The sequence below is a fragment of the Heterodontus francisci genome, chromosome 17 (assembly GCF_036365525.1).
Source record: "Heterodontus francisci isolate sHetFra1 chromosome 17, sHetFra1.hap1, whole genome shotgun sequence".
NCBI classification, from domain to species: domain Eukaryota; kingdom Metazoa; phylum Chordata; class Chondrichthyes; order Heterodontiformes; family Heterodontidae; genus Heterodontus; species Heterodontus francisci.
Genome location: NC_090387.1, coordinates 65,336,096 through 65,361,817, shown reverse-complemented (window position 1 = coordinate 65,361,817; position 25,722 = coordinate 65,336,096). Strand labels below are relative to the sequence as shown.

The 25,722-nt window shown below is 43.1% G+C and overlaps 1 protein-coding gene across 1 annotated transcript in view; it reads left to right on the top strand.

Moving 5' to 3' along the window:
• The window catches only part of hsd11b2 (hydroxysteroid (11-beta) dehydrogenase 2), a 72,449-nt gene extending 48,155 nt beyond the window's left edge, over nucleotides 1-24,294 (top strand). Inside the window, exons 3-5 of the mRNA XM_068049550.1 lie at nucleotides 6,123-6,308; nucleotides 7,179-7,316; nucleotides 22,053-24,294. Of these exons, the coding sequence (XP_067905651.1) occupies nucleotides 6,123-6,308; nucleotides 7,179-7,316; nucleotides 22,053-22,390 (662 nt within the window). The 3' untranslated portion in view covers nucleotides 22,391-24,294. The remainder of the gene's footprint in view (nucleotides 1-6,122; nucleotides 6,309-7,178; nucleotides 7,317-22,052) is intronic.
• The last annotated feature ends 1,428 nt before the right edge of the window (nucleotides 24,295-25,722 follow it).

The window sequence follows — 25,722 nt, the reverse complement described above, 5'->3', positions numbered from 1 at the left end:
CCTGCCACTGGGAGCGGAGGCAGCCAAAAAAATGGTGGCCCATGCACGGCGGCTCAAGATAATACACCGGTCGGGCCACTCTTTCCCCACCCCCACCTCCAATCACATGGTGGGGGCGGGCTCTGCAATGCCGGCAAGCGCTGGTGCCATTTTTAAAAGGGCAGCCAGTCCTGCCACTGTTTTACATTTTTAAAGCCATACCCACCTACCACCCCCACCCCCCCGCCTCTCCCACCTCCTCCACCCCCGTCATGAGTTTTTGTGTTAACTCAAGTAATACAATGAGGTATGTGGATTCCAGTTCCTTGAAGATCTCTAGGTTTATTTACAGCTAAACCAATGCATACAGTACAGAGCAAACTATATACAGAACCTTTGTCTAGGATGTTATAGTAGAGACGATGGCTTCGAGTCACATGACTACATCCTGGTACTTAGCTTATTAGCTTACTGAGTTCTTAAAGGGACATCACTCTTAAAGCATCATACAACATGCTCAATAACACTTAGATGTGATAGTTGGCCTCTTTCTCCCCCCCACAAAACACTTACCTGGATGATGTGACCTTCCCCTGCCCCTCCCCACCCACACACTATTAATGCACATTTGATCCTGTTCCCTCCCTCCCCCCACCTCCACTGCACTAAAAATCCTGAGTACCCCCTTCCCCACCTCGGCGCCAGCATTACCTGGATGGGAAAATAATGGCGAGTGAGTGCCAGCCGCTGCTTGGAAGATCCCGGGCAGCAGGTGAGATTGGTGTGAATTTTATTTAAATTTATTCGTGTGCTTCATTTACATATGTAAAGCTGGGTCCCATTGCCGATTGGTGGTGGGGGAGGGGGGTGCCACGGAATCTTGCTGCTGCTGTGAAGATCGGTCCTGGCACTCCTGATGTCAGACTCCGTGGCAGGCCACTGCCAGCATGATCTTCCGGCCAGCCCTGCCACGGATACTGACGTTGGGACTTCAACAAAATCCAGCCCATGGGGAGTGGGAAAGATGGGCATACCGTCATCATTTTCTATTGCGATTTACTGTGTATTTTAGAACAGGTGGGTTGAATATGGCATATCTCATTTGTGCCCAAAATTCTGGTTCTCTTAGCCAGCCAGCACTACACTTCTTTTTATTTTTACTCCAAAACTATTCTTGGAATTTTGGTCCCAATATTTTTTCTGTAAAACCCCTGTACCTTTTTAAGCCAAAAAAATCTAACTAGACAAAAATAAATTAAACTAAATAATATCCTAGTCATTTTATACTTTTCAACTCTATGCACGACTGCAGTGCCATGGTAACAGGTATTCAGATTAAAGTGGAAACTTTGAGGTTGGGCAGCAGAGAACAAACTACAAGTAGAGTGGGAGTGGAGTAGAAAATTTAATATAACAGGCAACTAGAATCTCGATCACGCTTGTGAACTGAATGGAGGTGTTCCACAATGCAGTCACCCAATTTGTGTTTCACCTTCCTAATGTAAAGGAGACCATGTCATGAGCAGTGAAATACAGTATACTAAATTGAAAGCTGTACAAGTAAATCACTGTTTGACCCGGAAGAAGTGTTTAGGAGACCTGGACTGTGGGGCGGGAGGAGGTAAATTGGCAGGTTTGCATCTTCTCCTGTGCTTGCACAGAAAGGTGCTGAGGGAATGGGGGCCGGTGTTGGGGAGGCTGTGTTGGGGGTGATCGAGGAGTGGACCAGAGTGTTGGGAATAGAATGGTCCCTTTGGAATGCTGAAAGGGTAGGGGTGGCAAGAGGTGTTTGGCAACATTACACTTAAGGTGGCGGAAATAACTGGGATGATCCGTTGAATACGGAGCCTAGTGGGGTGGAAGATGGAGAAGGAGAACCCTATTGTGATTTTGGGAATGAGGGGAGAGGGTGAGAGTGGAAGTGCGAGAAATCAAATGGATAAGGTTGAGGGCCCTGTCGATCCATAGTTGAGGGAAAAGAAAGACCTATTGGAAGCACTAGTATGAAAGGTGGAATCTTCAGAACAGATGCAATGGAGACAGAGAAACTAGGAGAATGGGCTAGAGATCTTGCAGGTGCACTGGGAGGAAATGTAGACAAACTTATTGTGGATATTGGTCAATAGCTGATCCCCATAAATGGAAGTTGGGGAAGGGAAGAGTCTGAGATGCATCATGTGAAGGTGAGGGAAGAGGGCAAATTGGAAGCAAAGTTGATTGAAATTTTCCAGTTCGTTACAGACAGGTGAGGGATGGTTCCCCCCCTTTTCCATCTCTCGACTGACAGACACGTTTTTTTAAAATAACGTGTTTTTTTTAAAACCCCGGAGTGCTTTAATTACCAAGGACCCATAAATGACAGGTTTCCTTGTAAGTTTCAAAGAAAAATAAATAAGATAAATGTTTATTAAATAACACCTGTAATATATGTAACACCCACTCAATGATATTGCAAACTTTTTGATTCCAAACTCTTAATCCAATTAGTTGGAGGGAAGCAGGCATTTCCACAGAAAAGGTCATTTTGCATTTTAATGATTTCTCTCAGATGTGTTCAGAAAGGTCATTTCTATTTTAATGACTTCTCCAAGACTTGTCCAGACATTAAAATTAGATCAGGGTTCTCAGTTCTATGTGTATTGGCAGGAAAGGAAAGGAAAGTCACCTGACTTTTAAAATTTTTTAAAAATAATTTATTTATTTATTTTTATTTTTTTAGAGATACAGCACTGAAACAGGCCCTTCGGCCCACCAAGTCTGTGCTGACCATCAACCACCCATTTATACTAATCCTACACTAATCCCATATTCCTACCACATCCCCACCTGTCCCTATATTCCCTTACCTACACTAGGGGCAATTTATAATGGCCAATTTACCTATCAACCTGCAAGTCTTTGGCGGTGGGAGGAAACCGGAGCACCCGGTGGAAACCCATGCAGTCACAGGGAGAACTTGCAAACTCCGCACAGGCAGTACTCAGAATTGAACCCGGGTCGCTGAAGCGGTGAGGCTGCGGTGCTAACCACTGCGCCACTGTGCCGCCGCCTTCCATTTTGTTTACAAGAAAAGTGTCCATTTCAGATTTACTAAATAGTTCGTAAGTTCAGATCACCTGTGCGTGACAAGTTCAAGGTGAGAATAGGAAACAGCACTGATAGTCATCAATGTACTGGAAAAAGGGTGAGGGAGGGGGCCCTGAGTAGGACTGGAACAAAGAATATTCCACACATCTCACGAAAAGGCAGGCATAGCTAGGACCCATGCAGTCTCCCAAAACAACGCTTTTTATTTGGAGGAAGTGAGTGGAGTCAAAGGAGTTGTTGTTGTTCAATGTGAGAATGAGTTCAGCCAGATGGAGGAGGGTGGTGGATAAGGATTGGTTGGGCCTCCATTCAAGGAAGAAGCAGAGAGCCCTCAGACTGTCCTGTGGGAAATGGAGGTGAAGAGGGATTAATCGTCCATGTTGAAAAGGAGATGGCTAGGGCCAGTAAACTGGAAACTTTTAAAATAGTGGAAGGTGTCAGAAGAGTTGCAGATGTAGGTGGTAAGAGACTGGATAAGGGGAGAAAAAGTAGTCGAGACCAGAAGAAATCAATTCTTTGGGGCAAGCGCAGGCTGAAATGATGGGTCTGCCGGGGCATGTCTGTTTGTGGATCTTGGGAAGGAGGTAGAAGTGGTCTGTTGGGGATCTGAGGGTTGGAGGCCATGGAGGGAAGATTTCCAGAGGCGATGAATGTCCGTGACAGTCTTGGAAATGATGGCTTGCTGTTCAGTGTGAGGTCATGGCCTAGAAGAACGTGTCAGAGTTGGGGTTCAGCCTCTGCAATATAGATGTCCATATACCAGACAACAACAACACCACTCTTGTCTGCAGGTTAAATGATAATCTCAGGTTTGGACATGAGAGAATGGAATGCTGAAAGGTTGGAGGGAATGAGGGGAACAGAGAAATTAAGACGACCAAGGCCACACTGGTAGTTCCCATGAAAAGATCTAGCTCCGGTTTCCTCCCACATGCCAAAGACTTGCAGGTTGATAGGTAAATTGGCCATTAGAAATTGCCCCTAGTATGGGTAGGTGGTCGGGAAAATATAGGGACAGGTGGGGATGTGGTAGGAATATGGAATTAGTGTAGGATTAGTATAAATGGGTGGTTGATGGTCGGCACAGACGCGGTGGGCTGAAGGGCCTGTTTCAGTGCTGTATCTCTAAAACTAAAAACTAAAACTAATTGCAGTTTGTTCTTCAATATGAGAGAATAGTTAATATCTGTAAGCGTTGTTCAAATTCTTACCAGAAAAATGACTTTTTAAAAAAAAGCATAAGACATTCATGGCATTGTCCCTGAAGTTTTGAGTCTCTTTTTTGTAAGTAGTGGAATAACACTACTTTTTTCTCTTGTTCAGACAGATGTAATCCAATGGCCTAATTGTAAACTATAATGTTTTGAGAATACGATGGACCACTTGTGACTACCTTCTATGACCTTCAGGGAGCTGCTGAACCAGGTTTTTCTGGAGATCTATTCATGCCTTGCCTAGTTGATGCAGTTCTGTCCATTTCTTCTTGCTGTCCAGCAACAGGATGCAAAGGAATATCGTTAAGGGTCCAGTCTATCCTGACATTCACAAAGCATATACAACCTATAAATCTAACTTGAACTTTAATAGAGTTCTTGGCCCCAGAATTCTCCACCCCATCCTATTACTCCTGTAGGAAGTGTCTTGATTTAGTGCAAGTGCTGGTACATTTAAATTCAGGAACTCACTGTGTTGGGACTGCAGATCCATTACTCTGTGCAGCATGTTGATAATGGCCTTCAGAGAAGTCACTGCTTGAAATTGTGGCCATGACCAAATGGTTAGTAGCATTTCTAAAAACAATATTGTAATTGGGCTGGATCAGGGCAGCCGAGCAGCATAGTGAATTGTTGTTCCAGCACCCTGAGCCGTGCTTGCATGCAAGTTGTTGGGCTGGATTTTGTTGAGCCCCTGATGTCGGGCTCCGTGGCTGGAGGGGGTGGGGGTGGAGAAGCCAGATGATCATATCAGCAGTGGCCCGCCACAAAGCCCAACGACAGGAGTGCTAGGCCTGATCTTCCCAGTGGCAAGGCTCTGCGGTGGCCCCCCTGCCACTGGGCGATGGCACCCGACCTGAAATATTCAAATAAAGTACATGCATATATTTAAATCAAATCGACTGTGATCTTATTGACTGCCCGAGATCTTCTGTGCGGCAGCTAGCACTCACGCACCTTTACTTTCCCGTCCAGGGAAAGCTGGTGCCACTGAGGTGGAGAAGGGGAGAACTTAAGATTTTTAGTGTAGTGTTGTGGGGGGGGGGGGGTGGGGGTGGAGAATGGGGTCAAATCTGCATTTGTGGGGTGGGGGGGGGGGGGAGGAGTGAACTATGCACTTTGTACAGTTTGTGGGGAGGGAGGTCAAGTCAGCAATGTAAGTACTTTTTGGGGGGAGTGGTGGAAGAGCTGACATTTTATTTGCAGTGTACTTTGTAGGGAGGGGGGCGGGGTACAGGTTTAAATATTCAAATTTAGCAGCAGGTCTGGCAGCCCCATAAAAATTGCCAGCGTTGCAGAGCCTGTCCCCACCATGTGATTGGCGGGGTGGCCCTGCCGGCGTATTATCATGAGTGCTACACACTAGATCGAGTGTGAGTGTGTTGCTACAAGACACGGAAGGGAGATTTGCTTTCTTACAATGGGGTTATGGAAGGGATTATAACTATTACCCTAACGCCCACAACACTCATGAAACAAGTAAGGACCACATTCCAAAATAAGGCTGAGTAGCCACAGTAACTTACCAGATTCCATTTTAGCCCTTGAATTTTCAAGAGAAAAAATATGAATGATGGTTTATTTACAAAAACAAAAACATTCTGGGTTTAATGTTAACTTTATCATTCCTGTATCGTTAAGCTTTGCTCCATTTACAAAGATCTGGCAATCCCAGGAAGTGCATGTCAGGAAATTAGGAACACAGCCCATGGTTTTCCATCCATCTGCAAACCAGTTTGTGAAAAATATTCAAGTGGCTATCCTTTTTACTTTCAGACCTGCACACACCCATGAACCCATGTATCAGCTTTAGTAAGGAGGTAATGTACTGTTCTTTTTCAGGTTTATGGGGTTTGGTCAACAATGCTGGAATGTGCTTCAACATTAGTGATGCTGAACTCTCTGCCATGTCTAACTACAGAGGCTGCATGGAAGTCAACTTCTTTGGTGCAATAGCTATTACAAAAGGCTTCCTTCCTCTGATACGCAAAGCAAAAGGCAGAATTGTAAATGTTTCCAGTCCAGTAGGTAAGCTATAATGCATAACGTACATACAAGAACACAATTTGAGAGAGATGTAATAGATGCAAAGGGATACAGAGCAAAACTATTATAAAGAAGGCTTGTTAGGTGAAATGGCCTTAGTTTCCTGTGTTTCTATTTTTCTTTCCCCCATTTTTGTCTACATACTGGGTCTGATCAACGTCTGGGTGCTGGATACACTCCAGCAAGAGAACTTGGTGGCACATAGTGCATGCTCCAGAATGTTCTCAAACTCTCGTGCAGGTGGCGAATCCAGGCAGAAACCAAGGGAATGAATATCCTCTGAGCTTCACTCGGCCCCCTTTAACTTTCATGGAAATCCTGTTCCCACGTGTTGACTGAGTTTCTTCCTAAGTTACAGTGGCAGAGCAGGAGAAACTCTTTTGAAACTCCCCTCCATACTATAAACTACTACATTAGACAGTGTGTTAATTCTTCAATGTACTGCTTTACTGTTTATACATCTTTAATATATTGTCCCCTTCTTGGTGGTAGAATTTTAAAATTTATGCAGCAACTCAGTAGTTAGTGCAGGGTTTCATGCTATGCCCCTGATAACTTTTCAAAAAAATATTACAAGCGTAACTTGTCTATGCTGACTGTACTAGATATAAAATGCTAAAACAACCATATATGAGCCATCTACTGTATGCAAGATGATGACATGTATACTGATGTGCGCATTGACATTTTTCAATGGTAGAATAACTTCACATAGTCTGTTCAAAAATACATTTCAATAACACAATCCATTGAATTAAGTCATGAATCAAGAATCACGTGCAGTATTTTGCATTTTATTTCATGTAACTTAATAAAAATGTAACTAGTCTTCCACCATCCATTTCCTTCCAGGAGAGATTCCATTACCCTATTTAGCAGCTTATGGAGCTTCGAAAGCTGCACTTACCTTATTCACCAATATTTTACGCCTGGAGTTGAGTCACTGGGGAGTGAAAGTTTGCACCATACTTCCTGGATTCTATAAAACAGGTCAGTATTATTTTGCATAAAGGCAAAAGTCAGCATAGGGTTGTACTTTGTTGTCCTCCGATAATACCAATGCTCACCCTTTGACTTCACTACAGCGGTGGATTGCTGCTCAAGTTCCATTAATAATCCAAAGGGCCAAAATTGTCTTTTTGAAAGAAACCTCACTCCATTTTTGGAGGAGTGTTCAGGGCACTATTAATCATGGACAAATATACCATTAGTATTTTCTAGTGGTATTATGCCCTTAACAGTAGAGCATGCTACACTAAAGGTAGCAAAGATACAAAAACTTAACCCTTATTATGTCAGTCGCAGTTTGACTTGTGTGAGAGGAAGCTGCTGAGGGACAATTGCCAGCCACCAGAACCACTTGACTGCATTGGATTAATGTGCCCTTCACAGCACGACCCCTAACCACACCTCCCCCTTTTTTTGCACGAACTGGTAGGCAGGTCAGTAACCAGAGGACACCATTTAATATAATTAGCAAAAGAACTAGGAGGGTGATGAGGATAAACTTTTTTACGCAGCAAGTTATTATCTGGAATGTACTACCTGAAAGGTAGGTGGAAACAGATTCAATAGTCCCTTTTTTTTTTAAAAAGGGTGTTAGTGTACTTGAAACGGAAATATTTGCGAGGCAATAATGTGCAAAATGTGGAGGAGTGGGATTGAATAGCTCATTCAAAAAGCCAACATGGCCTGAATGTCCTCCTTCTGTGTTGCAAAATTCTATGAACAGTCCCGCCAACAAGGTTTCTCTGAAAACAAAAGAAAAGCTGTGACATATTTGTGAAAAACTCTGGGGAAAGTTCTGACTCCCCTCACAAGCAATCAAGTGAGTGCCAGAACATCACAGTTTGATTCCTCACGCTCACCTAACTAGCAATGCACCCCCAATAACTGGAAATATCCTCTTCAGGCAATTGTCAAGTCCCCTTTCACAGGACTGAAGTGGGTCCATATTTATCATAGTTTGTTCCAGGGGCGATGAGACTTTGTGAAAATAAATACTGAGTCATCTGACTGGTTGGTTAGTTTTACTAGAATCTGGTATCATACGCTTCTAAATGTGCTCAAAGTGTTGAGGATCAGAATGCTCTTACACAAGCAAAATGTACAATGTAAGATGGGCTTTTGGAAGGAGTAGGTTGTTCCTATTTTGTTTGGCACTATGCTGCATGATTTTCATTCAACAACCAAAGCAAAACTCTAGTATAAATAATTGTACTGAAGTTAATGGTTGCTGTAATTTATTCTGTGGGAATGTTCAGTGCTCATTAGAGTGATTGTTCAGGCAAGTAAACAGAAGGCTGAAGCACATCTGTGACCTATCACTTGACAGCTTGCAGTGCCATACAGCATTAATTGGAAGAGCGTGCTTGGATTGCAGGGACCACTGAGCCCCACAGAGTAAGCTGAATATTTTACCAGTGAGCATGAATGCCAATTGTCCTCTTTCTCAAGCCAAATACTGAAGAAACTCACTGAATCTATTGGACGCCCTTTAGTTACAGATTAACCTGGATAACACACTGCACATTTAGATAGATATAATGCAACTCTTACTCCATGCTTCCTCATACTTATTTAAAAATATTCTGCAATATTTGATCCTGACTCTCCTAGATTTGAGTTTTATGCATGTTGTAAGAACAATCACAGTAGGATACTATAAGGATTCATTGTACATAGTCTTCTACTATAATTCATTCTTTCCCAGGATGTCAAAAATGTGGAACCCCTTACCTTCCTCTGTTTTCTGTCTTCCTACATTATTAGGCTTTTTGAAGTCTGGTGTCACCTCTTGGCAACTTCCTCTTTTGCATCTTTTTTACTCTTTTCAATCGTGTTATCCACCTTGACCCTTTAGCTTGGTTTCTCTTTTTTAAAAAAAAAAGTGGACACTGGCTTTGCTCCACGACTGATTGACTCTGTTTAAAAATTTCTCAGTCACTAAGGGTAGTGGATTCTGGGACAATTGCCACTTTCAAGACGAGAGTGATAGATGTTTGTTGGTTAAGGGTATTGAGGACTATGGAACCAAGACGACTAAATGGAGTTGAGGTGCGGATTGACTGTGATATAATAGGCTGAGCCTGCTCCGCCAGTCAATGTTCCTAGGTTCAAGATTTGATCCCTGATCCTGTGTAATTTACTATCATATCCAGAAACATAAATTGGCAATCCATTACAACTCCCTGAATCAAATTGAACCACATCATTTTTCAATGTTAAAATATTACATACGCAGCTTTGTGCAAGAGCCTAGAAATTTGGACCCATTTTGGCAAGGAATTGGCATAATCTGGGTGAGAGGGTAAGAATTTGGGGGTGAGGGTGGCAGGGGAAGTCGGCATACCATGCAATATCACATTTGGGAGTAGGACTGTTGGGTAGCCAGGCTGCCTGGAAGTCCTATGAGGTCCACCCAGAAATGTTCAATGGAAGGGGTGTAAAAAGAGCAACAGTCATAACTGGAGTTCAGAATAGCTCTTAAATAAAAACAAGAAATGCTGGAATCACTCAGCAGGTCTGGCAGCATCTGTGGAAAGAGAAGCAGAGTTAACGTTCCGATGAAGGGTCACTGACCCGAAACGTTAACTCTGCTTCTCTTTCCACAGATGCTGCCAGACCTGCTGAGTGATTCCAGCATTTCTTGTTTTTATTTCAGATTTCCAGCATCCGCAGTATTTTGCTTTTATTCAGAATAGCTCTTGTTTGATTGCCTTAGTAAAGCAACAAATAGTTCTAGGATCAAGCTAAAGCGAACCTTTTTCTTGCATGACATTCCAAGACTACTCTGGAATTCTGGTAACCTCTACCCTCCTCCCTCCTCCCCCACCCCACCCCACCCCCCCTCATCACCCCAAACATGTTTGCTTCAATAGGGCTATAATTAGCCTGCATTCCTGCCCCTTTTTTGCAAATTACCCTATCTTTTTAAGATTTGGAATGAGTGACTACCATTGGGAAAAATGGGCATCTTGAAGTCCTGGTACTGACTCACATCTAGCAGAGCAACTGCCAGACTGGAATTCCTTGGGAAACATAACTTTATAATGCTTTTCATTTGAATAACCCTAAACCTTGAGCACATATTGGACCTGTCCAGGTATAAGATGCTTGTGGCTTTGTTATGCATACTGTTATGACCAGCTGAGCAATGTCTAGGGGTCTTTCGCTATCTTTACCTGGTCTTATTGTAACAGGCTTTAATTTTTAACACACTGTTTTGAGCTCCCCCTTTGTGAATCCTTGTTCACAACTTTCCAATGATAAGGCAAATACATGAGCACAAACAGGTTTTTTTAAAAATTTAAAGCAGAAAGAGGAAATTTATTAAAACCTTAAACTCTAATAGGCTTCATGCCTATGGATATACAACACGCTCACACTGGCATGCACATGCGATATAAACATGCAGATAGGAATAGAAAACAGCAGAAGAAAAGATAAATAGAACAGTTTGAGGCAATATCTTGTTACTGTTTCTCAAGCTCGCTGTAGTCCTTGATTGAAGATATAGTCTTGCGATTTTTTGGGCCCAGTAATCATCTTACAACTTTGTTCACATGGCAATCTGTTCTCTCTTTAAGTTTCACGTGTTTTCACAAGATTCAGTTCTGTGGGAAGTGATGAAGGCAAGCAGACAGGACAGGCAGAGATCTTCTCAGTCCATGATCACATGTCATTCTGCTGTGGCAATTCCTTTGGGAGTTCAAAAACTCTGCAACCGTCATATGACCAAAACTGGTCTGACCACTTCTGTGTATTGGAGGAACAGGGAATGGCTCCCTTTGTTTCCATATTGTCTGGTACTATGCAAATGTCCTTCCAGTCAGAGATTTCAATTTTTTACGTTTTTAATGTTCATGTGGCAAAATAATGTGTGCTTCAGTCTTGGCAGGTGGGGTTTGCCTGACACCTCCACACCCAGGGGAATGAAATGCGATTTGAAGAAAATGGTGCATTTCATTACAGAGTTTGAGAGAAATATAAGATAAAGATAGAAAACCATGCATTTCTCTCATTCATTTCCATTCATTCACCATTCTTGAAGCTCATTTAAGATGGTCTCCTTTGGGGGGGCCAGGGCTGCTTCAATTTCCTCCTTTTTTTTTCTCCAGGAGAGTTAGTAGGGGGTTGTTCTCATCCTGAACTCCCTGATTCATGCAAAAACTTTTGGCTTCAGGGGATGGGTGGCTCCCTTTTCCTCTGACTGTGGGGAAGAGGTCTTTGTTACTCTCCCCTTTGCAGGTATTTCTGCAGACTTAACTGCATTTTCTGGTGACCCTTCGACTACGTGAGGCATCACCCTCACTGTTTCTCTGCCCCCTAGAGGTCTCTCTTTGTCTCTGCAGGTTCCTGTAAATGCTGCTAGTAACTCTGGTGGGGTGCTCCTACAGTCTGCATTTACATAGGAGGATGTGGGGTCTAACTTCTCACATTGTTCGGGGTTGGTTGACTGGGCGGTAGGGGTTTTCATCCAGGATTCTTCCTGGACTTCCTTTAACTTGCCCTCTGGGTCACTTTTTCCCCTTCTCTTTCTAAACTTTAGCCAGCCATGTGCCTGCCTGTCCCCTTTTGCTCTCTGCAGGGATCCCTTACAGTTGACCAGCCCTCTGCTGGAGGGTTCTCCTAACACTGGTGCAGGACTTGGGGTTGCAGGTTTCACTGTGTTGGGGTTTCCCCTCAACTTGGCACATGTGGCACCTGCTGCAGTACTCCACCACATCTTTGTGGAGCTCTAGCCAGTCAAACTGCTGTCTTATGCGGGTTTTGGTCTTTCGTATACTGACACATATAGCCACTGTAGTCTCGTGGGCCCTTCTTAATATTTCTCCCCGGTACCTCTGTGTGGCACCACTAACTGGTGAACTACTGTTCACTCCTGGCCCTCAGGTCTGTGAGGAGAACTCTATTTCCTTATCAGTAGCTCATTCTTTAAAATGTAGCAGTCAGGGACTCCCACTGCTTCACTTTCTGATTGGGCAGCCTATGCTAACTCTCGTAATACTGGGTCGGTTCGCTGAGCCTCACTTAGGGAAAATCCATTTAATTCATTTCCTGGGTCTCCTAACTTTCCAAAGAACGTCTCGGCCAGGCAGACCTCATGGTCATTTGCCTGCAGTGTCAATACAGTCTCCTCTGGGGGAGCTGGCTTGATGATAGCCTGACCCACTACGCATGCAGGGACTCTGCAGGAGACCATCTCCTGCCACTGCCCTGTCTCTCTGACCTCCTGCGGTCTTTCTTTCATGACTTGCGGGGGCGGGGGGGGCTACCACCTTCACCCCCGCCAGATCATTACTTAGGAGAGATCAACCCCGTCTACAGGCAAACTAGGGACAATCCCTCCAGTCACTGGTCCCGAAACTAAGACACACTCCAGGTGCACCTGGTGTACAGGTACAGGCATACACTGCCCTCCAATACCATTACCATCATTTTGGTGTTCACTGCGCTCTCTGGGGAAAGGTCAGGCCTTTTCCCAGTAAAAAGGATCTGGTTTCCCTGAGAATCACCTATGGGCTTACTTGACCCACTTGAGGGATATGGGGTTAATTTCCCTTCAGATACAAAACTTTGATAACCTTCAGGAATCCTATTAACTTTTCCTGCACTGGCCGTAGTAAGCTTCCTGTGTTGCACCCTTACTGCAGTTAAAGCCAATGCCCGGTCCGTGTTTTCTATCAGGCCCTTGTCTTCACTAAGCGGGTGTGCCCTGATTAACCTTACTGGTTTCCCCTTTAATTTCCAGCAGTCAGCTTTTAAATGCCCTACCTTGTTACAGTGGAAGCGCACAGGTCTCCGGGTCTCACTGTTGCTCACAGCACCTTCTTTTTTGGTTGGAGGAGGGCCCCCTGTGTCTCCTGCTTTCCTTTTCCTTTTTCTTTCAGGACTGCCTAGGCAGAGAGCACCTTCCCACCCTTTGTCCTTTTCGGATTTGTGGGGGCAATCAGAAAAGGTTCTCCCCTGGAAACCAACTCCTAAATTAAAGCAAACTCATCGGCCAGAGCGGCTGCTTGTCAGGCTCCCTGAACCCGCTGCTCCTCGACGTGAAGTTTTATTGAGAATGGGAGAGAGTTTTTAAATTCCTCTAACAGGATTACTTCTCAGAGTCTCATAGCTGAGCTGTATTTTTGAAGCCCTCAGCCACTGGTCAAAAGCCAGCTGCTTGCTTGCTTTCAAACTCCAGATAAGTTTGATTTGGCTTGCTTTTTGAGGGTTCTAAACTTCTCGCTGTAGGCTTTGGGTACTAATTCATATGCCCTGTGGTCAATTCATAGTTTGATGAACTCTCATCTGGCAGCAAGGAATAGACCTCATGGGCTTTTTCATTTAGTTTGTTTTGCAGTAAGAGACCAGGTTCACCACCATCATGCTGAGGAAGTGTTGAGCTTTAATGGGGACGGTGGCAGAAAGATTAGCATCTGGTGGTGGAGCAGAAGGGCAGACCAGTTCATATATAGAAATCAGGTAGGTTCTGTTAAAGGCATGCAAGTTGCCTCACCAGGTTAATGCCAAAGCATTGAGGATGAAAATCCACTCTGCCTCTTTTTTTTATCAAACACCTGTGAATCCATGGGCATTTCCTTTAACCAACCAACCATGGTCACTTCTGCAAAATAAATACTTATTAAATTTGTCGCACTCTACTGGCTTTTAACAAACCCATGTGATTCATACATGCATTTCTAAATGTTAATTTTACGTATAATTATGATTCTAAATGTTGGTTCCCCAATATTAGACTAACTGGACTGTAGTTACTGGTTTATTCTTGGGCAAAGGATTCTACATTGGCCACTTCTCAATGCCATGGTACAATGCGCATACTTGAGGAGTGAAGAATTGTAGCCAGAGTCTTTATCTCCCTTTTGACTTTTTTTTTCCCAGCCAAGGGATCATACAATCAGGTCAAGTTAGGATAGACTAAAATAAAAACAAAATACTGCAGATGCTGGAAATCTGAAATAAAAACAAGAAGTGCTGGAAATACTTAGCAGGTCTGGCAGCATCTGTGTAGAGAGAAGCAGAGTTAACGTTTCAGGTCAGTGACTTTTCTTCAGAACTGGCAAAGGTTAGAAATGTAATAGGTTTTAAGCAAATAAAGCGGGGGTGGGGCAAAAGATAACACAAGGGAAAGGGTGTGTTAATGGTGTGGTAAAAGAGAAAGCAATGAGGGTGAACAAGGTAAAAGAGACAAACGAAAATCCTGTCGGAGAGAAGAGCATTTGCAGTATTTCAAGGTAGGCATTCCTGGAAGAGAAGTGGCAGTGAATTAAACACTAAAATAAAAGCAAAATGCTGGAAATACTCAGCAGGTCTGGCAGCATCTGTGGAGAGAGAAGCAGAGTTGACCTTTCAGTCAGTGACCTTTTCATCTGAACCTGACCTGAAAGGTCAACTTTGCTTCTCTCGCCACAGATGCTGCCAGACCTGCTGAGTATCTCCAGCATTTCTTCTTTTTATTTCAAGTTAGGATACATGCTGCACATGATGGAGTAAAGTTTCCAAAATCTTCCAAAATATTTTTGATATCTGTGCCATACCTTTTGTGCTCCCTCTTTCACCCCTGAGCAATCCTACCCTTTAACTCTTCAGGGTTTTTATAAGCATATAAAAAACTAATCAGGGAAGGAAAATAAACCTATGTTACACTGACTCAGAATAACTACACACCAGAGTGTGCTGATAGAGGGTCATAGGACCAATTCTCCTTGTGATTTCAGACCTTTGCTCCCAACTTTTCCCTCTCCTTGTTTGACCACAGCAGGTTTAATTCTTTTTTTAAAGTGGATATACTGGCCAATTCATTTGGTGTTTCGTTCTTATGATCATAGCAAGCAAGTAAGTAATCGATCGGGTAGATTTTCTTGAGCTTAACAAAGAAAGAGGTTATCTTTATTGTACTTAAACTGAACCAAGTACAATCTCCCAGAATCCCTCTACCTTGACATCTTGTCTATACTATGCCTTATTTCCCAAGTTTTTCCACTTTAACCATGCTACAAAGAAGGGTTACAATGAAGCTAAATGTTAGTTTATGATAAGTTAGTTGTTGGTTTATAACAGCTGGATTTTAACAATTAGTACTCTGGTTAGTAACGTTTAGTAACCTAAAAATCTTACAACCAACCTTTGCACTCACTCACTCACGCATTCACACAGGTTACAGAGTGGGGAAGGGTAGATTGGTCGAGTTACAGTCCATACAATAAAAGGATATACAGTCAATGGAGTTCGGTGATTTGGCTGGTTTCTAGCTGAATTCGGTGGTCTGGAGGCTTTTATTTTGGAGAGATAGATGACTGATTTGGTCGGTCTCCTGGAGACAGTGATGCAGATGATTTCCTCCAAAGCGGTTTCTGATTGTCGCAGGAGTATGCAGAGGTGGTCAGTTAGCGGGCAGAGTTTGAAGCTTGCAAGCTGGAAAGGAGAGAAGGACTCCCACTTGGGTCTGCATGTGTCAGAATCTGGATGCTTCTCCATCTGCTGCAGAGAAACACCAGCTTAAAACCATAGTGGCGGTTGGGGTGGGGGGGGGTGGTGTTGTCACATGACAGCCACCCAGTGATTCAAACATGGTAGTTAGCAGTGTATTTCTTGCTAAAGAGAACAGACACTTCCCTTAAACATCCTGGGTCTTGGTTCTTGCCACCTCGGAGGCCTTACAATGTAGGATAGTGTTGCAAATTAGATGACCATCTTCTGCTGCTAGCCCTCTTTTTTTTTTTATCTGTTCATTTTTACATTTCTGTAATCCACAAAGCATGTTGCCGTGACAATTGCAAGGTTCCCGGATATTTTGAGGAATTGCATCAGTTCAGTTCTGTGATTAGAGCCATTAACGATTCTTGAGGAATTTCAGAGAAAAGTCAGTAAATATGATGAATGAAGAAATCTCAAACATCCAGTCGCTCAATGATTGAATCAACCTAATCGGTTTACCTAATTCCTTTGCCTTGATCTTATTGGTTGGGACATTAACCATAATGAAGGAATAGAGCATTCAACTTGGGCAGTTTTGAGAGACATCAAGCAAACAGTGGGGCGAGATGTCCGTTAAATATTCCACAGTCAGGCCACATTACCAATCCATCTGTAGGCTACCCACTCAATTTGAGGAGATTGCTGATGGAATCAGTGGTGATTCCATCCTGGAACCCAGCTGATAAAGCTAGTTGGGGACATGATTCTGAGGGAGGGCCGCTGAGGGTCACACATTGTGGGACACAATTTTTGTGGGGCCAGCACCAGGTAATTCTCCACCTGATCCCACAGGAAGTCTGGTTTGCACCTTAAACTTGCTTTGCTCTGAGTGACCTGCAGTGATCTCTTTAAGGGTTGCTGTTTGGGCCATTCAAAGGAAAGTACCAATAGGAGGAGTTTTCACTGCACCCTTTTGGTGTATCAGAATTCCACTTGGGCCCTATTTGATGTCATAGGACCCCGATTTACATGGGCCATCGATGTGCCCACCAGTGTTCACCAAATGCCTGGGCTGCCCATTTCAGGAACCCCAGCGAAATGGAGCAGTCTGGCCATTAGTGGGAACAGGTCAGTAGATCGTATAGCACCATTTTTTTAGTATTCGGGTCTGAAAGGGTTAATCTTGAGTGTAAAGAATACTGCCCACCATGATGTAAGAAATCATGTGGGAGAGACTCGAACAGTTACAGCGTGGCTTCTCAGATATAGAACATAGATATAGAATAGCTTCTAAATTGATCATCCAGTCTGAAACAGCAAGTGCATACACTGTTATATTCAATTGGCGCTATAGCTGATGTAATCGCAATAAAAAGTTTTAATGAAACATCTGTCAAATTCAATGAAGTTTTAAAAGCTTGTGATTCCTATCTCAATTTACAGAGTAATAAGATTTTTGAAACAGCAAAATTCAACAAAAGGGTCCAAAAATCGGGTGAAATAGTTGATTCGTTTATCAATGACCGTTACAAACTTGCAGAGGGATGTGAGTATGGAGACCTTAAAGGTGAATTGATAAGAGATCGTATTGTTGTGGGTGTTGCAGACGATTCCATATTAGACATTTTAAGAAAACCTCACCCTGGATAAAGTTATTCAGCTGGTGAGGCAAGCTGAGAACAGGAAGAACAACAGACCAATCCTACGAGGTGAAGAAAGACTTTGGTTCAGGAAACCACCTGCAACTATTCAGTTCCTTCACCAGAAGGCTGAAAAAGCAACACCAGGAAAAAAGGTACACTGGGGGCAGGAAGTGAAAGATGCCATTAAACTCTGCTCGCGATGTTCATGCTTGTGGGTACTTCTGGTGCCACAAGGTCCCGCCAATAGAACAGAATGCTTTTATTGTAGAAAAATGGGGCATTTCAGTAAGATGTGCCAAAATACAATCTTGACTACCTCAAGCTCTAAAGGAAAAGTATTTAAGAACAGAGAGGTTAACAAAGTTAAACAACCTCCCGCAGCAGACCAATCAAAACACTTTCCGGGCGAGATCAATGATCTGAATCAAAGCATTTTGGTCCACAGACGTATGTCAACAGACATATCGCTAATTTCAAACTTGACACCGGAGCAAGCGTAACAGTCTTGTTAGTGTACGGCTTTCCACATACCTTCTGCAACCAATGGAAACTCAGTTACATGGTCCAGGAGGGGTTGAACTTGAAATAAAGGGGAAGTTACAAGCAACACTTCAGTACAAGGGAAAGTAGATATTAGAAACACTATGTTCTAAGAAATCAGGAGTTCTCACTCTCTAGTTAAAGAGCTTGCATTGTAGAAGTGAAGCAACAAGAATCCAGAAGTCTCTTTCCAAAGGAATTCTTCACAGGTCTAAGGAGACTGAGCCAGGACCGAGGAAGAGCCCCCCCCCACCATCCCGATCTGAGCACTGGAGAATCCGGACTCTGCCAGAGAATCCACACAACACAGCACAGCCCGCCATGCTGCCCAAAGACTACCAGAGCGAGAAAGAAAAATGCAACAAGTTCCTAAAGGAGTTCTACATGGACAGAGAACTCAAGCAGAAACCAGTCCAACAAATTCATCAGGCGCAAAGGCAAGATGAAGAATGCATCTATGTCTGCCAAAATTGCGAGCAAGGTTGGACACAACGGAGCAGATTAGCGCCATCAGAAGTCTTAATGGGAAGAAAACTTGGAATGCAACTTCCCGTTCTACCCAAGAAATTACTTACAGGGTTACAAAACGAGCACTATTCGAGAGTACAAGACAAAGAACAGTCATATCGAAGCAAACAAACCCATAACTGTAATGGAAGATACCGTACCAGAAACTTACCAAAGCTGTCAGAGTATGGGTATGAGACCAAAATACAGAATTCTCCAGAAAGAGGAGAATCAACAGTGATCTTATCTACTATGAACTCGAAGGTCTATATGGAAAAATAGAAGGCATCTTATTCCTTTACAGCAAAAGATGTCAATCATACATTTAGACGAATCAGATGTTGAACCATAAATTCAAAAAACACCGACTACTACAAACCTTAACGAAGGCTGTCCAAGACCAGATGCAACAGAGCAGAGAAAGACAATCAATCTTCCACTCTGATGATAAGATCAGGGAGAGTTGTGAAGCCTCCTGACAGATTGAATCTATTGAGTGTAAAGAATACCGCCCACCATGATGTAAGAGATCATGTGGAAGAGACTGGAACAGTTACAACATGGCTTTTGAAGGCATCGCACAGGCTAGTGTGGAGTGTATATAGTGGTTATGAAATAAAGATTACTGTTTAAATAGTACAGTATAAGTACCTCTCTGGCTAGACTCTATACGTTGGCAGCATACAGGACCTAATGCAACAATTTTCATTACGCTACTCCTCCATTCCTGCCCAAACAAGGATGACAATTGATTTCCAATTCTAATATTCCTTTGAGGTACTTCCAGACTACTGGGAACAAATTTTAATTGTTCTGCCTAAAGTGAGAGTAATAGGACATAATTAACATCGCTGTTCCATTGTTGTTTAAAACCATTTTTATTCAGTATCCACTAGCATGTCTCTCTAGTGTCAATAGAGAAAGTATTGTGGAGGATTCCCTAATCCAGTCGTAGTTGAAAGCAAAAGTTAGTTTGCATTATATTGAATTTGTGGTTGTATCTAATTGAGCAAAACTTCCAACATTTGAATTGGATGTTGCTCCCCTTGGCCTCTTTTGAGTGGTGAGAGTAGTTATGTTTCTTTTCATCTGAACCCTCTACCCAAGCTCCACCCTCTTACTATATTTTTGGAACTGCCAAATAAAATGTGACTAATTTCTTATTTTCCATGTTTGACTGCAGAACTGAAGTTTTATTATGGATCAAATTTCGGACCATACGCCTCCAGAAGAAAAGGATACTTGGCAATGGGCTATCCTTGTCTAAACATGCCTGAGTGTACATTAAATTTCTTAATGCCAACCGCCCTCTTTAAGGAAAACATTTCTCAATATTTTCTGTTGTAAATATGTGCCACATTTTATAATTTGAAATATAAATGAGATTTTTATGACTTTGTTCTCTGGACCTGGTTGCTGATGGGAAGGCTGCATTTATTGTCCATTCATGATGGCCTCAGGAGGTGGTGGGCCGTTACTGTAATGGATCACTTCCATCCTTGGTTTTGGGTAGTGAAATTCCAGAATGCTGACCCAGCAATGAAGAAGGAGCCAGCTATATATATATTCAAGTCAGGATGGTGTGCGAGATAAATGAAAGTTTCTTAGTGATAATTGTTCCCATAGCACTTCTCCTCTCGTCTTTCTTGGTACTAGAGGTCACAAGATGGGGAGCAATGTTCCCTCACACCAATCTGGAATGTACATAACACTGAAATCAACAGGCTGCTCACAACAGCGAATTCAAGCGGGAATTGGGGGCGGGAAGCACGAGGCAGGGCTGAGCATCAGTCCCCAACAGCAAACACATGAGCGGCTGGAGCGAGCGCGGGAAAGAAGGAATCTGTGATTGGAGGAGCAGCGAGCGCGGGAAAGAAGGAATCTGTGATTGGAGGAGCAGCGAGCGCGGGAAAGAAGGAATCTTTGATTGGAGGAGCAGCGAGCTCAAGCGGTGGTTGGGAGAGGTGTGTCAGGAAGTGAGCAACAGACGTAAGGGAGGGTGGGAGACAAGGAGACAGGCAAGGCCTCAGAGTTCTGGGAGAGACTGAGCTTCAGAGGGTGAGAGTTCTCCGGAATCAAGAGTTGAGAGAGAGAGAGAGATACTCTGGGCAAATTCCCCAGCAGCCATTCGGCCTGTGAAGGAAGGGGAGGGGCTGTGCCGGATGTAAGTGATGGCGCTCGCCAGCGCCTGGTTTTCAGCCCTGGAATTGAGCAAGACTCGGGAGTGCTCCCCATTCGACACCTCTCAATGCTCCAGGACTCGGGAGCTGGAGCTGAATGGCCCAGAAAGATCCAAAGCAACTAAAGATCACAAAACTGTTGGGCATGACCCAACAGGGCTAGTTAAGCACAAACTATCTGCGATGAAAGTTGATCAATGGATTTTGTCTCCATTGAAGCTGTCTAGCTGAATGCGGGAACAGGTTGAGAGCTTCATTTCACTATCTGGCGAGGTGAATAGATTATTCAGGTGGTTTATGATCTAAGCCCAGACTTTCAAGTTGTGTGCATACTATCTGTTCCTTTTACATTTTATCTACTCTCCTGAAAGTGTGAGCTCTTGTGTTGGGAATGAGGAACTAAGTCCAGGTGTGGGCTATGTGGGTAGCAGTAGAATGGGTGGATATGGGAAGAGGGAGAATAGGGTGTGTGAGGAGAGGAAGAATGTAACCTGTGAGCAGAGAGTTAAACGTGAGAGTTGAGTTAAAATGGAATGTGTAAAGAGAAGTGGAATTGTCCATGTGAGGAGAAGTAAAATAGGATGATGGGGAAATGATTAGAATGGGGCCAGTGGGAAGACAGCAACATTTCGTCTAAAGTGTACGCATGCGCGGCTGTGACTGCCCAGCAATATGGAATGTATGATGTATTGAAATAAATAAGCTGCTCATAACTTTTGTGGAAGTTCAACACCTCTCTGCTCCAGGACTCGAGCCGGAGCTGAATGGCCCAGAAAGATCCAAATCAACTAACTTTTAAAATATAAGCTGTTCATGGGCAAGAAAGTAGTGCTGAGGAGGAGTTTGTAGCCTGCCCAATGAAAAGAAAATTTAGAGGAAACATTGGAAGGGAGGTGATGTTCCTTGGTGAGTTGATGCAGTGCATCTTGCAAATGGGACAGACTGCAGACACAGTGCATCAGTGGTTGAGGGGGTGGATATTGAGTCCAGTGGCAGTGGTACCAATCAAGCAGATTTGTGAGATGTAAGTTTGTGTAAGTGCTATCACTATCCTGCTGTGGAACTATCCATGGGCTTTTTAGTCCATTTCTAACATTGCATTACTTGCTTCTGGCCCTGAAATCCCTTGTACTTTATCAGAAGGGCAGCCGGACCCCACTTGTATGTATAAACTGAATTTCTGTCACCCTTCTGACCAAGTCGCTGCAGCGCAGTAGCAGAAAGTCTGGGGAGATGCAGGGCTAGATCTTTCTATCGGTACTTGTGATCATCATGAAAAGTAGTTTTCTGATTTATTGATGCGGAAGACTAGAGCTGATCTTTCTCATTGTGCACTGCCAAAAGGCAGTGTTTTTTTTTCCTGTAAACAGTGTGAACCAACAAAAAAAGAACACTTTTTATTAATCATCCTCATGTCTATCTTTCAGCTCCGTCATATAATTTTGAATACTGGGAACAGCAAGTCCACCATCTCATAAAGAGTATTTCTTCAGAACTGCTACAGGACTATGGAGAAGAGTATATGCTAGAGACAAAAGACCTATTCCTGAAATATATCTCTACTGCCAAGGAGGACTTGAGCCCAGTGATTGAAAGCATCACAGATGCTATCCTCTCAACAAATCCAAAACCAAGATATTATGCTGGAAAAGCTATTATCATTTTGTATATCTTTCTCTGTATTTTACCAACATCATTAAGTGATTTCATTTTCAACAGGTTTTTCTTACTTAAGAAAGTCTTACCAAAGGCTTTGCAAAAATAGTGTAGTATGTGAGGGGAAAAACAAATACATTGTGAATAATTTCTCCAAAATGATCAGTTGTTCTGATAATTCTCAATGTATTAATTGCTCATTTGGTTAAGTACGCAGACATCATTGACTTTTCTGAGAAAAGTGAGATGGGAGGGGAAGACGAGATAATTTTCACCTTCATTGGCTGGGTGATAATCTGGTAGAGCAGATTGGGCCCTCTGTAATAGAACTGCCCCCACTCCTGCCAATTTTCATCCAGTTGATTCCAGTCATTGATGAAGGTGAAAATTACTCCTGAGGAGTTGACACCAGGGCATTTTGTATATAAAATGGAAATTGTAGAAGTACAGCGGATTCTTTATTCTTATTGACTGATTTTTTAAAAGAAACAAATGTTCAGCATGATCCCAAGTTCCAATTATTATTTGGGTGCTTTTGAATATGGTTGTTTTACTGTACCCTTATAAATATTGGTTAAATGTGCTGCAACCCCATTAGTTGCTACTTTGAAAAGCATTAAACTCCTACACATAAGATGGGCTGATGCCTTTTTCGGGGACAAAAATTGTAAATTGACATACCAATGGAATCCAGTATAAATTTCACCAATAATTATGATTTTTTGGAACAATTTTGAGTGCAATCTAAATTATTGGGAAAATCTGGGCTATTTTAGCGTGTTGTATTTTAATCTTCTTCAACCTTTTGAAGAAATTGTGGTTATAGATGCAATCGACCTATGAACAAAGAAGGACTTCTGAACTTATCAATAGATGAGCCTCTTTTTCCAAGTAGTCTGTTTAATAACTAATTTTAGAAATGCTTTATTCTCTCTCCACATCAGTGTATTTGATGGTGTCCAAAGGTACAGGAATAAAGATTAGGACTAGGAATTTCTTCCGGTTAGTAAGAATCCTCAACACCTTTTTCAGGATATGCTGATAAGGGAATATTTCTTGTTAAAATGATCCCCAACATACATTATCCATTACCTTCAAATATATTCTAATATAATTAAACATTTAAGAAACGCATTTTGTTTAATGAATATGAGATTAGAAATATGTTGCCTAAACAAAGCATCGTTCTGTGTACCATTGCTGTTTGATGTCACTTCTTGACAAACATCTATCTGTTGAAACTGATGAAAATCAAATCTTTCTACGAGCCTCAAGAAGCTGTAGCCTACTGGTATAAAATTAAACCATGAAATGAACAACAAAAAAGCAATGGCATTAGGAACTATTATCTCTTATTGTGGTCTCTTACTATGTAAATTGCCTGTTCATTTGAATCCGTATGTGTGTGTATTAAGCTGTCATTTTTTGCTTTGAATATCAATGCTATCTCTTAAGATACGATAGCGACGTTTAAGAGACATCTTGACAAATACCTGAATAGGAAGGGAATAGAGGGATATGGGCCCCGGAAGTGCAGAAGGTGTTAGTTTAGGCAGCCATCAAGATCGGCGCAGGCTTGGAGGGCCGAATGGCCTGTTCCTGTGCTGTACTGTTCTTTGTTCTTGTTCTATGAATTCCTTGTGATAGTCATCGTAGCCATCAATACTGCAAATATTTAGTACTAGTCAAGTAGCTCATGATGCATAACCTGCATAATTATGATCTCCTGTAGATTAGTATTTCTTTATATCCATTGTAACTATATAGCTCACAGAATGTAAAAATGCATGATGTGTCATAAACCTTATTAAGAATTATTTCTATTAAAGTGTAAGGGGCAAGTCATTTTGTATGTACCCAAGGACCTTTACAGCTTGTTTTACTTCCCAGGATGGAACAAAATTATCCAGTTTTTTTGCAAGAGATTAGCTTGTGCCATGATGTGGATTTATACGCCATATTTCTCTTTGTAATTGTTCCCTATATTACTTAAATAAACATTAGATCACATTGTTCTTGTATTAGCATGATCATGATTCTTGGAACACACAGTAGTGCACTTATTTGCGACATCCCTGTTTTGGCAAAATCTTCAATTTCTATCCCATACTTCTTGCTGATCGTAAAGAGATCTCCGTCAAAGCTACATAATGTACAGGTACATAAACTTGACTGCATAGCTGTGTTAACTCTTTGAACATTAGATGCCATTTGCAGTTGTGGAATACACCCTTAAGGTTGAATTTTATCAGCGCACTGCGAAGGCGGGGGCCTTCCCACATGGAAGTGCCGCCACACAGCCCTCGTGATATTACGCGCGGGGGCTGATTTAAATGGAGTGAGCGGAGCATACGCCACCGATGACATAGAGGGGGTGGCCGCTGCGACCCCGGCAACGGCGTCTGGCGCCACTGTGCAGGTGCTGGCGCCATTTTTAAAGAGCTTCAAGCCCTTCAGGATATATTTAAAGGTGCCAGTGAGCTTAGAAAAATTAATAAATATTTATTGTAACATTGATACCCCTATCCCACCCCACACTGAGCCCTAAACACATAACTTGACCTATCCCCCACCCCCACCCCCCCCCCAAAAATACACCATTTGTAATTCTGAACTTTCCCCCCCGAAGTTCAGTATCTTTGACCCTCAACCCCTTCCTACCATCCCTACGACCAAAATGAATAATTTTCCCCGTTCCGTCCCCCACCCCCCTGCTCTGACAATTTTATTCCTCCCCCTCCCCCACCAGCGTGTCGAAGGCATGCGATTTGAGTTCAGCTGTCCGTAAAATCAGCATGGGACAGCTGCCAACAGCAGGTAAGTTCATTTGCTTGTTAATGTGGCTAGTTTCAATATTTTAATGAAGGCCCCGCCGCTTGGCGGTGGGAGGGGTGGGCCGCACCGAGGCCTTGTCGCTGCCGCTAATATCCTGCGGGGCCTTCTCTGTGGATAGTGGCAGGCTGCTCCCTCCAGCATTTTATGGGCCTCCCCGCCACAACCCATGGCATCGAGGGGACTGGTAAAATTCAGCCCTTTATATTACATAATATTACAAAACACTTAACTTGTGCACCTGACCATTCCCCCAACAAAGTGCATAAATATTACCCCTTCCCACCATCTCCTACACCAATGAAATGACTTTGATGCCGTTCCCCACCCCCCGCTCCCCGCAGTAAGAAACCTACTTGCTTCCCCCTTCCTCACCAGTGCTCCACCTTGGATCCCCGGACAGGGATCCGAAGGAACGGGAGTGTCAGCGGCCAGTACCAATTTCGCACCGGGACAGACGGGGGGAGCGCAAAGATATTTAATTCGTTCATTTACATTTGTTTAAATATTTAAATTGGGCTCCCGCTGCTGGCAATATCGGACCACGCCTTCCAGGCGTTGAGGTTCGTGGCGGGCCTCTCCTGGAGGCATTTTCCCACCACTACCTCC